The 19696-nt window shown below is 35.2% G+C and overlaps 1 protein-coding gene across 9 annotated transcripts in view; it reads right to left on the bottom strand.

Annotated features, from left to right (window-relative positions):
• LOC106669978 (synaptotagmin-7) overlaps positions 1-19696 on the bottom strand; it is a 378922-nt gene that overhangs the window by 25805 nt on the left and 333421 nt on the right. For all 9 annotated transcript variants that reach the window (XM_014399921.2, XM_024229097.1, XM_024229098.1 and 6 more), the window contains one exon: positions 5697-5844. In XM_014399921.2, the coding sequence (XP_014255407.1) occupies positions 5697-5844 (148 nt within the window). The remainder of the gene's footprint in view (positions 1-5696; positions 5845-19696) is intronic.

The following is a 19696-nucleotide window of genomic DNA, read 5'->3' as shown; positions in this document are numbered from 1 at the left end:
TTCTAAAATAATCGTATAAAAACGATAAATGTAAAACATGCATGAAGAATCGTTTGTTTCAATTCAATAAATTCCGTAAAATATAAATAAGAATCACCAAATGTAAGTGTTTTTGTATAAAGACTTGTTCAAAGGAAAAAAAAATACACATTGTCCATTCTCGTTAATTTCTTTCATTTTAGCATCTAAAGCAAATAAATGAAACTTTTTCAAAGCTCTATGATAAAATTTATAAACACAAAGTTCACGAGAAAGTAAAAAGGCAAAAACTTCTATTTTTATTGCTTGTTTTTTTGTCAAACTAAAAATGGTTCCATAGATTTTTTTTAAACCTAGAATGTGCTGGTGCTATTACAATTTTAACATGTTAACGTGTTAAGCCTGAAGATAACATTTTTAAAAATCTTTCAATTAATTAAGGTTTTTAGTTGAGATAAAAAAGTCAATGTCAGGAGCGGGATTCGAACCCACGACCTTCGGCTATACGCCGCTACTCTACCACTTGAGCTATCGTGACTTCGACCCACTCGGACACTAACTTACCCTCTCAACCCCACCTTTTGAATTTTCCCTCGTTTTTGCCATTTTTCAAATGTCGTGTAATCGACAAATGAGATGGCCACAGAGAGCTTTAGTGAAGATATACTTCATTTTAACTTATTAAATTCACTAGTTTTCGTGGTCCGCTTGACCAATCGATATCTTTCAATTAATTAAGGTCTTTAGTTGAGATTAAAAAAATGGCAAAAAGGAGGGAAAATTCAAAAGGTGGGGTTGAGATGGAAAGTTAGGGTCCGAGTGGATCGAGGTCACGGTAGCTCGAGCGGTCGAACAGCGGCGTATCTAGCCGAAGGTCGTGGGTTCGAATCCCGCTCTGACATTGACTTTTTTATCTCAACTAAAAACCTTAATTAATTGAAAGATATTAATTGGTCAAGCGGACCACGAAAGCTAGTGAATTTTTGTAAATGGTAATGCAATATTTTTTACCCATTTTAAAACTCCTTTCCCCTCTAAAAAATGATCCCAGAAATTCAAAAATTCATCGATTTGTTCTTAAGTTATTGAAATTTCTTGTTCACAACTGTACAATTCCAATTTAACGTGTAATTGGTTAAAAAGTAAAAATTTAATTTAATTTGTGTTGATTTTTTTAAATCTAGGTTTAAACAAAAACAGAACGAACCGGTGAGGATTGATTTTGAGGGTGACTTTTTTTCACGCATTTTAAAAGACCTTTCCATTTTCAAAAAATAATATCACAAACACAAAAATTCGTTTGTTCTGAGGACATTATTATTTTTTTGTTCAGAACTCTATATTTAACGTGTAACTGATTATATATATAAAGTGGAAGGTTTATGGGCCGACAAACAGCTGAGGTCATCGCCGGCCCTCCGCATGTATTCCTTCTCTTTCCTGTCTTTCTCGCGTATTTTGTATTGAACTGCAGCCATTTGAGCATCTCGATCTGGTTACTGACTCTCTGCTTTTACTTGTATATTACGTCGTTATTTTAAAAAGCTAGCCTCTTGTTAGTACCTCAGGTTGTCAATTTAAGAATTGATACACAACATACAATACATAACATATACATCGCCACAAACATAGAAGTCTGGTCACATTCACTCCCCCAGAGTACTCGATATTCCTCGGGGCGGGGTTGAACCCACTCCATTCGCGCTAATAACTTACTTTTACTCTCCAGACGTCACACACTCACCCCAGAGTACTCGATATTCCTCGGGGCGGGGTAAATAACCCCTTCCTTTCATGCTTAAATTACATTCATTCCAACAGAGTAAAATATAAACAACATACAATACTAACAGAAAAGTCTGGTCACATTCACTCCCCCAGAGTACTCGATATTCCTCGGGGCGGGGCCGAACCCACTCCATTCGCGCTAATAACTTACTTTTGCTCCCCAGACATCACACACTCACCCCAGAGTACTCGATATTCCTCGGGGCGGGGTAAATAACCCCTTCCTTTCACGCAAATAAATTACGTTCATCCTAATGTAATAACATAAACACCACACAAACACGACACAAACACTTCAGACACAACACAAGCACAGAACAAACACACATAAACTATATACATTTGAAGATCCCTATAGCCCTGAGGTACCGGTACAGCGATTTGTGCCCGCTGCCGTGCCCCAAGACTACGCACAGGTCCGACGATATTCCAAAATATTGCCTATAAACGTCGAGCCTTCTACAATTGAAAAGGTGCTCGACTGTTACTCTATCTTTGCATAATGGGCACCTTTGAGGTCGCTTTCCTGCTAGAAGGTGCCCGTGTGTAATCCTTGTATGACCTATGCGTAGTCTTGTCAGTATGACCTTTTCCCTTTTTGACTCATTTTCCGTGAACCAGGGACCGATGTCTTTCTTAACCTGCCACAGTTTGGCAGGGTTATTCCTATTTTGCCGAGCCCAGCGGTTTTTCCATTCTTCTTTTAATGTATTTGAAATTAATAACTTGAGATCCGCTGGGCGTATTTGTAACTGATTAAAAACACAAATTATTTAATCATCTTTGTTTACTGTTCATAAGTGACCATAATAATTATTTCAATTAATAACTTTTTTTGTAAGGTTTTTGGTGAATTGAAAATTTAGTGCCACGAGCAGGATTCGAACCCAGGACTATCGGCTCAATACACAGCTGCTCCAACTACTTGACACGATAGCTCACGATAGTCGAATCTCGCTCGTGACTCTAAATTTTCATCTCAACCAAAAACCTTGGATAAAAAGAATATTTAATTGGGATAAAATATTTATTTAATTAGTGTGGATTTAAAAGAAAACAACTTTAAACAACAACAATCATTTGCAGGAGCGAAATATCGCGTTCTAAAGGAAAAATACAATATCTCCAGGACGAATCGATAAAGATAGATGTGGAATGAATTTTGTTCACAAATTTTGAAAGACATTGAAAGAAAAAGAAGAAAACAAATAGACACTACAAATCATCGATTTTTTCTGTATTTATTAAATTTTTGAGGTTCTGCTTTTGTTTTGTTTTTTAATGGAAAGAATTTTTGAAATACGTGAAAAAAATCGACCACAAAATCGATGTTCATTGATTTGTTCTGAAGATATTGAAGCTTTCGTTCATAACTTCAATTTAACTTGTAACTGGGCAAAAAAGAAGAAAATTGAAAATTTAATTTAATTAGTGTTCAGTTTTTAAAACCTAACTTTAAACAGCCATCAATTGCGCCTTAAAAGGAAACTGTCGAGTTCTGAAGGAAAACTTCAATATCTCCAGAAAGAATGGATGAATTTTTGCGTCTCTAGTATAATTTTTTTAGAATGAAAACAACTTTCAAAATGTATAAATAATCGATAAATTATCGTTATAAAAATTTATCTTGAGATATCCTAAAAAATTATACAAGAAACTCAACATTCAACGATTACTTTGCTGTTTTCATCATCTTGATAAATCATTATTAACTTGATTATCAAGCCGGCTTAACGCGCCAATTTATTAAAATTCCATTCTCATAGCACAAGCAGATTCTAAATGAAAAATTATCTTCGAAACTATACTTAATTTTGTAGTAAAATAGGTAGCGGAAAAATAAAACCAACTATATTTCCCTACTGTTGCCTCAGGGCAGCATTTCCATGTTTTCAAAATGGTGGGTCAAAAAATTCCAGAAATATCAAGTGCGATTTCTAGACATTCTTAAATAGTAAAAAAAGTCAATTTTTTAACATATGATAATTTAGGGCTGAAAGGGTTAATCTTGATTTTTTAAGTAAAATAATAAAAAGGACATTTTTGTCAAAATTTGTCCGAAAACATAAGACCAGAAAGCCATTTTACATTTATATTACGTCGGATTTTATTTTCGTTGCCGAAAGGAGCAGCATTTTCTTTGTCTTTAATATCCCCAAAACGATTGTATTTTGAGGGTTGAAATGGTCTCAAAGGGGCTCTTTGCGGTTCTACGCGAAACAAAATAAACAGAAGAAAGAACAGAACAATGAAAAGTACAATTAATCAGGGTTATAAAAGAAAAACCTAACTGTGGGAACATAAGAATTTTTTATTCGTCTCATGTGCATTGGAAGAAATCTAAAGTTATAGAACTTGCATGAATTCGTAATTCCGATTTTCACAAGAAAAATTCCAGGAACTGTTTATATTCCTGACATAATTTAAAACCACAAACGTCAACGTTGAGCGGATTGTACGATGAAAAGTGACACAATTAGGCGCTGAACGTTTCCAAATCGGTAATGCAGGTGGCCCAGGAGGATGGATTTGTTAGCCTAATCTCCACCCCCACACCGGGGCTGATAAATCTCCCTTCCTGTCGACGATCAAATCTACAACACCGCCGGACCGATAAAACGGTGTAAAAAATTTCGGGGAAATATTCCAAACAGGATATAGCGTGGATAATAATTTACGACCCCATTTTCCCAATCAACACGCCGCTGGCCGGAAGTAGAGTTTCGGCGGACATCCTGCTTAATTTTGGCGCGGATTGCGCATTTAAAATAAAAGAAAAATGCAGTTAAATAAAACCTTAATAATTTCGACTTATAATTGACATTTTTTACATCTAAGGACGTAGAATCATTAAGGGAATTTCAATAATTTTTAATTGTTTCGAACATCATCATTTAAATTTTTTCTTTAATCCTATTCACGTGCGATACTAAAGAATATTTGATACCAGCACTCTACACTGGTATCAAAAGAAGTATTCAACTATTCAAGTATCGGAATTCTAATTTAATCTAATTAAATCTTAGCAATTAGGATTTGAACATTTGGGTAACATTAGCAATAACAGATTTCAAAAAATTAGGAAACTGTAAACTTATTTATTTATGTAATTACTGAGTGGTTTAACAGTAACAAATAAAAAATTAAAACTATAAACTTATTTATTAATGTAATTAATAAAATAAAAATACACCTACCTACATACAAATATATATTTTCATTTTGGGGCTTGGAAAATACCATAATCCTCCCCTATACCATGAAAAAACAAAAGTTCATTAATACAGGGTATTCGCCTACTGGGGTTACAAACTTTGCCCGTAGATTCTACATTCAAAATGGAACCAAAAAGTCCTAATTAACTACTGTCCGAATCTCAACAGTTTCGGAGTTATTTCAATTTTTCTGATTTTTTAAGATTTCAAGACCTAGCTTCAAATAAGCCATGATAACTCCAAAACTGTAAGGTTTTGGACAAATCTGTTGATACCATTGAAAACTACGTTAAATTTCCAATAAGATGTGATCAATACGAAACGTGTAAACGTTCGAGAAATAAGCATTTTAGTAGCGAGAACTTTGAAAAACATTTTTTTTTCAAAATTGAGAAACTTACTATGGTGTTTCTAAACTACTATTTCCAAACCGAGAAACCAGCAAAATTCAGAAAACGTACTCCATTTAATATCCTTTTTAGTGGTGTAATTACTTTCTCATATCGATAATATTGAACGTCACTAATAATCACTAGAGCAGTACAGAAAATGCGTCTAATTTAGTCCAGGGATTCCGAAGGTAATGGATACCGAAAGGAGGCTAACTTTTCCATTAAATAAGCTGGAGGTATTCCTCCTCCCCCTTTTTTAAACTGAACTTATAGATACAATACATTTCCTCAACTTCTTGCTTACTTAATTTTAACTGCTTACCTTCAAAATAGAAAGTTTCATTCCATCTTGGGTTTAGGGTCCTTCGCTTAATCTTCGTTTCGAGTCGGTGCTTCTTGTCAGGTAGGAGAGTGACTCTGACGTAAGGGTCGGAAGTACCACTCATGTCTTTAGCCGGAAGTTCCTTAGCCTGTTTAAACCAAACATAATTATTAACAACAATTGATTATAAAAGAAGTTAACGCGGACGCTTATTGTTTATAAAAATGGTAGAAAGGGGATTCTAATAAAAAAGTGATTATTGGAAACCGATGACCGCTTGCCATCGTGATTTGGTATTCAATGGGTTCCCGGGTAAACGGGTCGGTCATTAACATATGTCGTTAATACAGTGGCTTCTAAGGTCGTGTAGGGTCGACAGCAGTATATATTTGAACTGTATCAAATTTGCACCAATTATCAATATGACGTTTATGAATATATGATTGGGTAGTTTGAGTCCTATGCTCATTTCTATTCATATCTAGAGAAACAGGTGTGACATTTGTTGAGTAAATGAGATACGGGAAATACCGATGGGTGGTTTGTTTAGGTGGCTAATGGCGTTTCATTAAAGAACAGTGGTGATGTTGATTTTGAGTTTATATTTGCCTAAAATACAGAATATGTGCATATGTAAAACTCCATAAATGCAATTTCTAATAATTGACCTAAGTCATCAACATATTATTCCGTAACGTAAAGATAGAATTACAAATTCATCGCAACAATACCTTCAATTCTTATCTATCAAGGTTAACAACATCCGAAAGATCCTTGTAGTTAGCCACAAGAATATCCTAAATCCTAAATTTCCACTCTTACCTTACCAATCGCCACCAAACTGTCTCCCTTTCCAATGGCCTTACCTCCTCCTTCCTCCCTCTAAAATCTGGGGTGCCCCAAGGCTCTAGCATCTCTCCTATCCTTTTTTCCATTTATATCAATGCCCGACTCCATCCAGTCCTGTAACTATCACCTATATGCGGATGACTCCCAAGTAAACATATCCTTCCAGCCTTCCGATGTTCACTCCGCCACTCTCAAGATCCCAAAAGACCTAAACTCCATCAACGAATGGGCCCATAAAAATTCCCTAGTCCTCAATCCGTCCAAATCCACCGCCATAATTATCGGGTCCAGGCAACTCCTCAGCATTCCCTCCCCAGCAAATTTTATAAAGTATCCTGGGAAATTCATTTCAATGAGCCTGTGTATTTCACCTATCTAACACCAGCCGAAGTCCTCGAGGCCATAACCAAATCCCACTCCAATTCCATTGGAATTGATGGCATCCCTATCCATTTTCTTAAACTCTGCCTCCCAATATTACTACCTGTTCTACTTCACATCTATAACTACTCACTCCAAAACTCTATTTTTCCGACAGCCTGGCAAAAAGCTCTTGTCCACCCTGTCAATAAAACCCCCAACCCAACCTCCCCTACAAACTACCGTCCCATTTCCATCCTCTCACACCTGTCCAAGCCCCTAGAAAGATTGGTCTAAGCGCAAGTCTCCAGGCACCTTGAACAGTCCCATCTTCTCAACCCCCTCCGATCTGGCTTCCTCCAAGATTATTCTACCCAATCAGCACTAATAAAAATTACCAGTGACCTCCACTTAGCAATGGACCAACGGAAAGTTTCTATAATTGTCCTTCTTGATTTTTCTAAAGCCTTCGATTCTGTCCCTCACTCTTCTCTCCTCTCTAAACTCGAATCTTTTTCCTTCTCCGCCAGCACCATCCGTTGGTTCCACTCCTACCTTACCAATCGCCATCAAGCTGTCTCCCTTCCCAATGGCCTTACCTCCTCCTTCCTCTCTCTAAAATCTGGGGTGCCCCAAGGCTCTCTCCTATCCTTTTTTCCATATATATCAATGATCTGCACGACTCCATCCAGTCCTGTAACGAACACCTTTATGCCGATGACTCCCAAATATACATATCCTTCCACCCTTCCGATCTTCACTCGGCCATTCTCAAGATCCAAAAAAACCTAAACTCCATCAACGAATGGGCCGATAAAAATTCCCTAGTTCAGGCAACTCCACAATTCACTCCCCAGCAACCCACCTCTCATGCTAAATAACCATCCCATCCCCTTTTGCTCTTCGGTTAAAAACCTAGGAGTAGTCTTTGACCAAAACCTTTCTTGTCATTCTCACATTTCCCAAATTTTCCGCCATTCCATTGCCTCCCTCAGCCTGTTTCGTCGGCCCTGGCTTCTCTTACCTTTCTCCACCAGCAAACTCCTTGTATCTTCCCTTAAACTTCCCTTCTTCGATTATAGCTGTTTGGCATACGGTGGTCTCTTGGAGGGAGAAAACGCGCGTTTGAAGCGTATTTTAAATTGTTGCGTAAGATTTGTGTACGGCACCCCACGGGGATCCCGGGTGTCGGGGTTGTAATCCCAACTTTCCTGGCTATTCCCCTCCTTCCGTGCACAGTATTTCCTAGGTTGCTTTCTTTTCCAGTCCATCCACACTCGTCGTCCTCCTTATATCATCCAATCCCTCCAATTCAAGTCCTCACATCTCACTCGTAAGACCCGCTCATCCCCAATCGACCTTACCCTTCCGCAACATACAACCCATACTTTCGAAAGATCCTTTCTGATCCGAGCCCCTAAATTCTGGAACTCCCTTCCCCTTTCTTTTCGTCACGCTGCCTCCTTTTCCTCCTTTAAATCCCACCTGTATAATCACCTCCTCTCCCTCCAAGCAGAGACTCACGTTAACATTTGTTATTTTTGTTTAATATTCTCGTAATTTTTTCTTCTGTCCTGCGTTATTGGTATACATTGTGCCAAGATTTCTATCTTTTTTTTACTTTTAACTTCAAAGAAGGAACTTCCTTTATTTAGTTCATGTAAATTATTCTTAGGGGACACCAGTCCCAGAATAAAATTATTTTTCTTCTTCTTCTTCCTTCTTAAATCCTAAAGCCCCACATTCCATCATCTCCTATTCGTCGAGACGACGGGCCAAGTCCGAATCCAAGCCTAACCACAATAATAAAGGAAAATGAAATCCACGACAACCCTCACATCCCCCTACCCTTGTCCCTTCCACCCGAAGAAACGCTACTTTGGTTTCTATCTTGACTCAAGTCTAACCTCTAAACGACATGTATAATCTAAAAGACAAGAATTAAACAGACGCTTCAGACTATTATACGAATTATTATCAAAAACATCATACATATCAACAAAAACAAATTAACACTTATAAAACACTATTGAAATCGATTTGGACACCAGATTAGAACTATGGGGTACATCTAAGCCTTCCAACATCCAAAGAATAAGTCCTTCCGATTCAAAGTCCTCAGGCCATTTGTTAACACTCTTTACTACATTTACTACCCTTCTCAATAATCTCTAAATACCCTTCGTTAAAAACCTAACCCCCAAGAAATGTTCAACCCTATTATACCGACCCATGTCCAATATTACCCACTCCTACAGCCCAGTAAGGCGACTGATGCGGAGAAGGCTTCGGGACTTCCTTAGTAAGTAACTATTCAGAAAGATGGCAAAGCAACACACATAGTTGGCACCCCCTCAGGATATATGTAAACTAACAATCGTGTTCTATCTCATTATATTATATATATTATTTTTTACACATGGTCATTAAATTGTTAAAAAATAATAATTGGATAGAAAAATAAATTTTATTTCTGGCAATAAAATAATATTGTATCTCATTACATAATATACAGGGTGTCCTTTTTCTCTTAAATCAATGACGCTATCAAAAAAAAAACTTGTTTAATAATTTTTAATGTAGTTTCAAATTTTATCTTTTTTTTGAGAAAAATTATTCGTGGAACCTCAGGCCCAGTTCAACTTCAAAATTTCAAAAAACGACCCTATACATCCTGACACATCATTTAAAGGATTTTTTAAAGCTGAAAACAATGGTTTAATCGAATTTTTAACTGGTCAAAAAATGACAAAGTTATGGTAAAAACTTTGAAAAAACATTTGGTTTGCTGTTGACTACATTCAATTAATTAAGGTTTTTAAGTTGAGATAAAAAAAGTCAGTGTCACGAGCGGGATTCGAACCCAGGATCTTCGGCTTGATACGCCGCTGCTCTACCATTTGAGCTATCGTGACTTCGCTTAATGTTATTAAGTGGTCAAGCGGACCACGAAAAATAGTGAATTGACTACATTAATCACATTTCATGTTCGAACTGCCTTCACCGGTGCTCAGAGTAATAGAGTCAGGGGAGATGGACTGACAAGCATTTTGTATTTTTTCCCGGAGTTCTTCAACTGAGGTTGCTGGGTTATGATTGGCTCAGACAGTGTTTTTTAAATGGCCCCATAGAAAATAGTCAAGTGAAGCTAAATCGGGTAACCGAGGAGGTTAACAGATCGAGCCATGATGTCCTATCCATCTATCCCGGAAGTGACGATTCAAATAACGTCTCACCTCCAAAGAATTGAGAGCGTAGCATCTATCAAACTGGACAATAGTTCTTTTTCGTTGTTGCAGAGGGACATCATCTAATAGTGTTGGTAATACCTCCCTCAAAAAATGAAGTAACTTAGCACCATTTAAATTATTTTCGTAGAAATAAATAATAAATTTATTTCCGAGAAGTCCATACCAAACGTTGATACTATGAACCACCTGATGACAGGAATACGAAATTCTTGGATTTTCTTATGCCCACTTCGAAAATACCAACGGTTTAGTATGCCATTCCACGTGGACTTGGACGTATGGAAGAACGTTTTCATCAGCCTCCCAAATCGACATTTCTGCAAGACGTTGAAGACTTAAAATTGTAAGTCCGGAGTACATCTTTAATTTTATTTTTTGAAAAACCTAACACCCTTTCAACATTTCCGAAAGAGGAATTTGGATTTTTCGTCGAAATTACGCATCCGATTTCTTGCTGATGGAACAGCAACTGATCTGTATCTCCTCATATTGCGGGCAACGCGAATAAGCGTTTTGTGCTTTACTCTGGGGCGATCAGGAAATTTTTGGTAGTACAACGCGACTGCGCGACGACTACCACCACTATGAATAAAGCAGTCGTACAAATCCGCTTGCTGTTGATCGGAAAAATGTGCTCGGTTTATTTTAAATAGAATACTGTTTGTAACGAATAGGTAATATTGTAAAATTTATTTACTTCCAGTAATTAAGATTTATCTCTCATAATGCAAGTTTAACAAGCAGTGACAGAATGTAAACAATAAAGCCAATTAATTTTAGTGGAGAAGCAAATTATTGGAATTAACAACGAAACAAACGAAATGCGTTTTTTCCATACTTTTGCCATAACTGTCATTTTTTTACCAATTTGAAATTCGATTGAACCATTGTTTTCAGCGTAAAAAATCCTTTAAAATGATGTGTCAGGATATATAGGATCGTATTTGAAATTTTGAAGTTGTACTGGGCCTGAAGTACCTTGTATAATTTTTTACATAAAAGGGTAAAAATTTAAAACCAGACTAAAAATCTTAAAGACGTATTTTTTTGTTTTGATAGCGTCATTAGTTCAAAAGGAATTCAGCCGGGTCATCTAAATAGGACACCCTTATATTATTTTTACAAAAGTAATTACATTGATAAATAATATTAATTGGCGAGACCAATAATTTTTGATTACCGTCAATGTAAAATGAATTGTAGACTAAGATAAAAAAATATCTATTGTCAGTTATGCTGAAATCGTCAGAATTTTATTCCGGTTGATCCAAGCAGAGTGTCTTTCACCTTGTCGTCCCACACAATCAATTTTCCAAGCTGAGATTCATTCAATAGAAATATGTGCACAATGGGCATATTTTCGAACACTGAAGAATAATAATCTGATGATAACTGATTTGGATTTCAGGACACGAGCGGATTGAAAGCAGAACAGGGACACACATCAAAGTTATTGAAAAAGTGGAACAAATGTGTGGAGAAAGAATTACAGACTCGATAATTTTCAAAACAATTAAAAAAGTTTCTTAACTTACCGACCACGAAAACAAAATCTCTCTCAGCAGAGAAGAATTAAAGAAAATATAACGCTTTTATCCACTTAATTAGCAGGTTAAAAAATAGAAAGCTGGGAAATTTACCAACTCTGCCATGAAACTGCTGACATCGAATTTTTAAATTAATGATTAATTTTTACGTCAAATATCATTTAGATACATGTTTAAAAAAGTGATTCATTCTTTTATTTCAAATTTCTCAAGCCAATCTAATTCCCTTTCCTTTGTTAAATCTGTGAAACACAATTACACACAGTTTTCTATTATGTTTATGTAAAATAAACTGCGTTGTTTTGTTAGAAAATAACATTGATTATGGATGATGATTGTCTATGAAACCTTCTTGCCAAAAACTACTCAAAATAAAATTATAATGTATGAAATAATATTAAGGTAATATGTGCCATGTAGACTATAGAAATATAATTTGAATATGGATATCAACCTCACCGTGTCCAATGATACAAAATCGTCTTAATTTGAACAAACATCATTGTAATTCTCATGTAGGTTGTTTTTGTTAAAGTGTAAACCTACCATGTGCGAAAACAACTTAGAAACTTTCTGAGAGAAGGAACAAAAAGACTTTTTGTGACATAAGAGTACAATTTATCAATAGAAGTAATAAGTCTTATATTTAATTGCGAAGAAACAGTGCAGTCAAGAAAGATTTGTTGGCTGGTGTGTGGGTTGTTTTGACAGCAGTTTGTTCACCCTGGGGCGTCTATTATACTCGTTTTCATCAAACTTCTTTCGGAACTTCGCCGCCTTTTATGTCACAGATTAAGGAAAGAAATGTAGAGAACTACATCGAGTTTCGACGTATCAGAATAATTAACGAGTTGATGTTGAAACTTTAGAATTTTTCTTATTAACATTTCAGGATTAGTGAAATTTAACGTCAGTTAATATGTTATGTATCAATGAAAAACATAAAAAGATTTACAGCAAAATTAATACATAACAAATACTTTTAATTGGGCAAAAAATATTAACGCTATAAAATGTTAGAAATATCATATTTTTAAAAAATTTATAACAACACGAAGTTTCTGAAATAAACGCAGTTGAATATTAAGTATTCTTTAATCAAAAACTTGAAAAAATTATTCTTTTCTTTGAAAATGTATTCAGGGATTTTGGTTCTGCTAATATAAATTAAGTATACATTTTTAAACAGAAAAGGTCTCAAAATTGAGTTCTTTGAGCAAAAACCTAAGTTCGAGTGTATCGCTCCTAATCAGGTTCTTATATACAGTGTTTTTCTTTAAATTTTCTGTTATTATTTTAATTATTATTGTAAGAGTTTGAATTAATTAAATATTAATTAATTGATCTAAATATAAGATTTTCTAAATACTGCTACAAGCCCAATATGCGACTGACGGTTGGCATAAACAAAATCAAGCATTCAATCAGATAACAGTAAAAACACAAATATTGAAGATTTTCTTTTAGTTTTCTCATATTCCACGAAATAGAAAGCCTTAGTCACTACGTGGAGAAAAAAAGAGGACTTTTCGCTGCACGAAAGATATGGACGTTTGTAAACGTTGGAACTCGATACCTTCACAAAATCGCCTCTCCTTTAAAATTTTGTCCTCAGTAAGTTTTTCTAAGATTAAATCGTTCTCTCAGATTTTTGTATTGAATCAACAACGCTTAATTGCTAATATAAAAACAATAAATAATTAATAATTGATAAAAGTTGTGTGTGAAATGTACGTATGTATATACAGAGTGTCAACGTACTAGTAGTCATCCCTGGTTTTTCGCAACATAGAAAAAAAAAGTTAAGTCGTATTTGTTTAATAATAAGTAAGTGTATGTTCTTTTGAATAATGAAAGAAAGTTACAAAAATAAAAACTATTTTCTGATAATTAATTCTGAACGGAAAGAAATTAAAAAAAGAAAATAATCTGGTTACCAACGGTTGGTGAGAAGAGAAACTAACAGAACTAAACTAAAAGAAGAGAGAGAGAGAGAGAGAGAGAGAGAGAGAGAGAGAGAGAGAGAGAGAGAGAGAGAGAAAGGAAAGAGAGATGTATAAAAAAGTCTATAAACATAAAATTGTCATTACGGCGCTGCGCTACGCTAAACCTGCACGACCGATCCGTCATGTTGGCTTTTCATCTATTCAAGCGCCTTGCTAAAAAGGAATTATATTTCGATTTTTTTTTCTTCGAGGAGTGTCAAATCAAACTCGCGCTATGCACGCGAATTTTTGCCACTTCACGGAAAAACATTGAATCATGTTTATGTTTTTGGGAGTTTTCCTAAGTAAGAAAATATATATTAAAAAGGAACGATGTTTTCTTATATTTCGAACTTATATTTTCTTATAACTTATATATTTATATATATTATATATTAACTTATATATTATAACTTATTATATTATAACTTATATATAATATATTATAACTNCCTCAATAAAGGTTGAAAACTTGGCATAAGTTAGAAAACTTATTTGTTTTTGATGACCGCATCCCTGATCTCGAACTTATTTATATTATAACTTATTATATTATAACTTATATTTTAAATTTATATTCGAATTTATATTTCTCAAAAAAGACGATAAAAGCGGGTAGATTGGAAAAGCATTTCTATTACTTGCACGTTTCAATTTTCCAATTTGTATTATTAATAGTTTTTATTAGTAAACAAACACCAATAAACCTTTCTTATAGTAAGGATAGAGAAATTAGAAAGCAAATAGATAAAAGTTTTACAAATGCTCCTTTTTGGGCTAAATTACATTGCGTAGAGTAGTTTCAAACATACACACAAATTTTACGCGTGCTCACCTGTAAATGTACAACTTCTGGCATCGTTTTCTTTTTTGAGTGATAGCGTGCAATTAATAATTAATACGATTTGAGTGTGTGTGTGTGTGTGTGTGTGTGTGAGAGAGAGAGAGAGAGAGTAAGTGAAAAAAAGAAAGAAAAAAAAACTTTTTCTGAAAGTAACTTAATTCTGAACGTAACGAAATAAAAAAGAGAACAATCTGGACACCAATAGTTGGCAAGTAAAAAACTAGCCGCACATAGTTTAATATACTTTAAAATGGCGTTTAAAATGAGGTAACGGCAGTCAAAACTGAGTTGGAGGGATGGAGGGAGGGAGGGNAGAGAGAGAGAGAGAGAGAGAGAGAGAGAGAGAGAGAGAGAGAGAGAGAGAGAGAGAGAGAGAGAGAGAATAAAAATTGTAAAATTCTCATTACGGCGCTGCGCTACGCTAAACCTGCACGACCGATTTTTCATGTTGGCTTTCATATATTCAAGCGCTTTCTCCGCTGAGGAAGGATTAAAATAAATCCGAAACATGTGGATAAAAACTGGTTGTGGTTTTTTTGAGATGACTTATTATCCCACCTTCAAGAAGGAAAACTCATAAATTAAACAGGAAGTTAGATGATTAAAGACGGTAGGTCGTAGAAGCATTACCGGGGCGTAGATTATTAGCAAACTCTGGTTAAATGGTAAATACGCAAAAAATATTTCCGATGTATTTTGCTTTATTTTTTTCTGGCAAAAATTGGTAGAAAGGAAATCAAAGAAAAGAAAAACATCACAGTACTGATGAAACCTATTAGGTTAAAAGGTACCTAGCAGCTACAAATCGGCGTACAAAGCCTTTAATTCGTAATAGATTTTTTTCGTTTTTTTGCATATTAGAAACGACAAGCAATTTCGAAGAGGGAAAAAATATTAAACATGTGCATTTAAACCGGAGATATAGTGATAAAAAAATGGCTTTTCAGAGAGACCCCCATTAAAATGAATTTATCCCGTAACAATAAATTAATGTAATTTGATCGTTATTGATCACTTCTGATCGGTCATTTCGGCATTTTGTTATTTTCAGTTTGTCTGTATTTTCTTTGAAGTCAAGTTTTTAAGGCAGTGAGTGGTGGGATATCTGTGCGGTCATTACTTTTGTGTGTCGGTGCCTTTGGTGGATTAACTCTGTGTTTTTTTGTACTGTTCCGGTTAGTCCTTTTTCTTTTGAAGCGGTATAATAAATATGTACGTATATACAGGCTGTCAACGTACTAGTTTCATCTCTGGTTTTCCCTTCGTTTTAAATCGTATTTTAGTAATAAGGAAAGTATAACCTGTCATACCGGCGGGCTTAACGTCCAACCATCCATTGGGTGTCACCGACGAGTGTAAATACATTTTTCAAATTATAATCAATTAAAATTAAAAATCCATGGCTTCTGACGGGGTTCGAACCCAGAACCGCTAGCGAGGCAAATACGAGTTGAACGCCATAAGCACTCGGGGACTCCACACACAAATAAGTTGAAACCTTGTGTATGATGAGATATCATCAGATCGTGGTATTTCGTTTTTTTAAGCAGTCGACGTCATTTCGTCACTTCTTTATAAGTATACTGATAGAGTAGATCCGACAATGGGGTAAAAATAAATCCCCGGTTCATTGAAGTTTCCCCGGTCGGAGGCGTACGAAAACGTTCATCAAAGGGCCACTGAAGAAACTAATGCCAAGAATAATAGGCCTAGATTAAGACTAAAATGATGGTAAGGTTGTAGACTCTGGACGTAGATTCAAAGCAGTAGAAGTCTGTGAAAATATTGCCAGAAGGACTGGGAGAGGAAAAGCCACGACTGAAGGACGCGGGAATCGTTAAGGAAACTTTGGATCTGGTAAAAAATTTAACGGAAAGCTCTAGAAAATAATGGAGATTGCAATTTAAACGTTGTAATCGGATATTCCCTGCAAGAAGGGAGCGATGTCATCGAACAACGGTTAAAATGTGCCAGTAAAAGACGGTGGAGATCAAGTAATGGCATGTGCCAGACGCCATTGCTCTCTCATTATTCTTGTGGGTTAAGTTAGAATAAATTTAATCATAGTATATGAAATAATGTATGTAGTCTGAAGAAATGATATCTATAAGAAGGATGGTGTTGCCATGGGGGGTGTTTTATCCGCAATTCTTGCTTCTCTGGTAATGACTGATTTAGTGTGGTTGTTGCTCCAACTCCCTTACGATATAAAATTCTTAATTAAGTACGTGGATGACCTTCTGGCAATTGTACCAAAGAAGCATTTCCAAAAAACTTTTGGATCTTTTAACTCATATCACTCTGCACTTAGATTTACATTTGAAGTAGAGAGTGATGGAAAATTGCCCTATTTAGATCTGACCATTGAGAGGGACAATGACAGGTTCATTACTGATTGGTATAGAAAACCTACTCATAACGATAGATACATGGATTTTCACTCATCTCATTCATTTTCTCTAAAGGTCAATGCTGCCAACAATTTAATAAATCGTGCTTTAGGCCTCTGTGATCCTAGATTCATAGATAAAAATGAAAAAAACAGTAAAAAGAATTTTAGTAACAAATCATTATCCATTGGCACTTATTTTCAAACTAATTGATTTAGAATTGGGATGAATAACTCTGTTGGTATTCCGTTGGTAAATGTTGAGATGGAACCTACTTCAACTTCCATTGGCTTCAGGTCAATCACCTACATTTCCGGTGTGACTCAGTGAATTAAAAAATTAATGCTTAATAAAATAAATGTAAAAATTGCATATAAATACAAAAATAATCTCTCTTGTCTTCATATCGTTTTAAAGTCTAAAGAGCCTATTGGCACACGATCTAATGTGGTTTATAGGTTGTCTGTGGTGGTTGCGACGCTCAATATGTTGGACAAACAAAGTAGAAAATTCACATTAGAATGAACCAACACAGATTGGATTGTATTCATAAAAAGTTGACCACAGGGTTGTCCTCTCATGCTACCAAGAATGGTCATTTTGTCAAGTTGGACTCCCCGGAGATCTTGGGTCGAAAGGTCGGCTTTGAGAGAAGACTCCTGTTGGAAAAGGTATATATCCATTTAACGAGGAATGCCTGCAATTTAAATAGGTTCCATCTCAACATTTGCGGGATTATTGGAAATTTATAAAAATCGGAAAAAAGGTGGCGACCTTTCGGGCTCATAATAGGAGTGCACAGAGCCTGGTAGCCATCAGTCCAACCTTAGGTGAGACGACGTTGTGTCGTGTTCTCATCTTAATTTTAATCCTTTATACATATAATTTAAAACAAGCTGTAAATTCTAGTCATTAATGTAATACTCTGTGATAACATATGGATTTAATGTCAAAAATAGCTAGTAAGAACAAAAACATTTGGACTTGTAATTGTGTGAATTTATTTATTTATTATATAATTATTTTTAAAATAATTGGTAATTTATTTTAAAAAATGTTATTATATATATAAATTATTGTTTTCGTCAATTGTTAATGCGAATAATTACTCATTACTTTGCATAGATTTCTTGTTCACTATGTATAACTGAATGCTGGCCATAACCTAAACCAAAGCACTTTCATTAGTTTTTCCGATGAGAATTTTTTCTCTTCTCTCTTGAGAAAGTATGCATTGTTGGTTTGTTTGTTGATTGTTAAATTTATATTAATTATGTATATTTTTTCTTAATAAATAGGCCCTGATGATGGCAACATAATGTTGCCGAAAGCTTAGTGATCCCAACACTTTTGTCGTTCTTTCACCTAGTAAAGTCACGCTCAACGAAGAGATTTCTCCACCTTTTAGCATAGCAGCAGGCGTGCCACAGGGATCAATCTTGGGACCATGTCTTTTTACAATGTTCCTAAATGCCATGCCCACAATTAAATCGTGTCAAGCAGCACTTTACGCAGATGACATAGCGCTTCTATCATCTCCCTGGAGACCAAGCGCCATTACAAACAGGCTGAACAGCGAAATAAAAAAAATAAATCGCTTCTGTCTCAGGTGGAAACTATTGATTAACGTTCCTAAATGTGAAGCGAGCCTATTCACAAAGAGGCGCCTCAGAATAAGCGCAACAGTCAACATTAATGGAACTGTCATCACATGGTCAGAAAAGGAAACCTACCTAGGCTTAATATTGGATAGAAGACTTCACTTTGGCCCTCACATAATGAGTAGAATCGCAAAAGCCAAATTAGCCATTAGAATTCTATTCCCACTATTGGCTAAGAAATCAGGATTGTCAATGCACAACAAGCGACTCATTTACAAGGCGGTTGTCAAACCCATGCTGCTCTACGCCTGTCCAGTATGGAGTTTTACATGCAAGTCGAATCTGCTAAAAATACAAAGGATGCAGAACAAATTCCTAAGAGTAGTCACATCATCTCGCAGACGGACCAGATCAACAACACAGTGAAACTGACATATCTTGGATTTACGATGCGGTTAAGGCACAATCCTTAAATCTTCACTGTAAACTCGCCTCAAACAAGAACGTCCTCTGCAGATCGATTGGAAATTACGACACCCTGGTTCCTTGGAAGCAGAAACGATTGAAAACGATCCTACACTAAATAATTTGTACATACATGTGTCACACTCGTTACACTTATCTATCCATCTATTTATTTATTTATTTATCTATTCCTATAGTATAGACGCATGTACATTGGAACACACACATGTCCACACGTTACATTCATCTATCTATTTAATTATTTATTTATTCTTAGAGTGTGGATACATGTGAGTTCATGTGATATGTGTGCAATCACCTATTTAACTGTGAATGTATGTACATATTTATTTACTATCAAATTTATTATCAAATTTATTATCTATTTATTATCTAATTTATTCTAAGTTATTATCTAATTAAATATTTATTATATTTATTTATACTACTTATTCATCCTATTTATTATTTTACTTTTTAAATTATACATATAATGTTTATACTTAATTTATAAATATGTACATATAAGTTATTTAAATATGTTATCTCTCAAAAAGGTGATTCTCACTTAAAGTAGTTTTAAATTGTTCACATAATTTAAACTCATTACTATGAATCAAAAGTGACAGCGGGTTTTTTTTTATAATCAGTTTTCCCCGCTAAACGCAGTAACAGGCTACATAATACAAAATGATTACAATATTAAGG

Source organism: Cimex lectularius, unplaced genomic scaffold (assembly GCF_000648675.2).
Source record: "Cimex lectularius strain Harlan isolate CLEC.00 unplaced genomic scaffold, Clec_2.1 scaffold318, whole genome shotgun sequence".
NCBI lineage: Eukaryota > Metazoa > Arthropoda > Insecta > Hemiptera > Cimicidae > Cimex > Cimex lectularius.
This window is presented reverse-complemented; position numbering and strand designations above follow the sequence as displayed.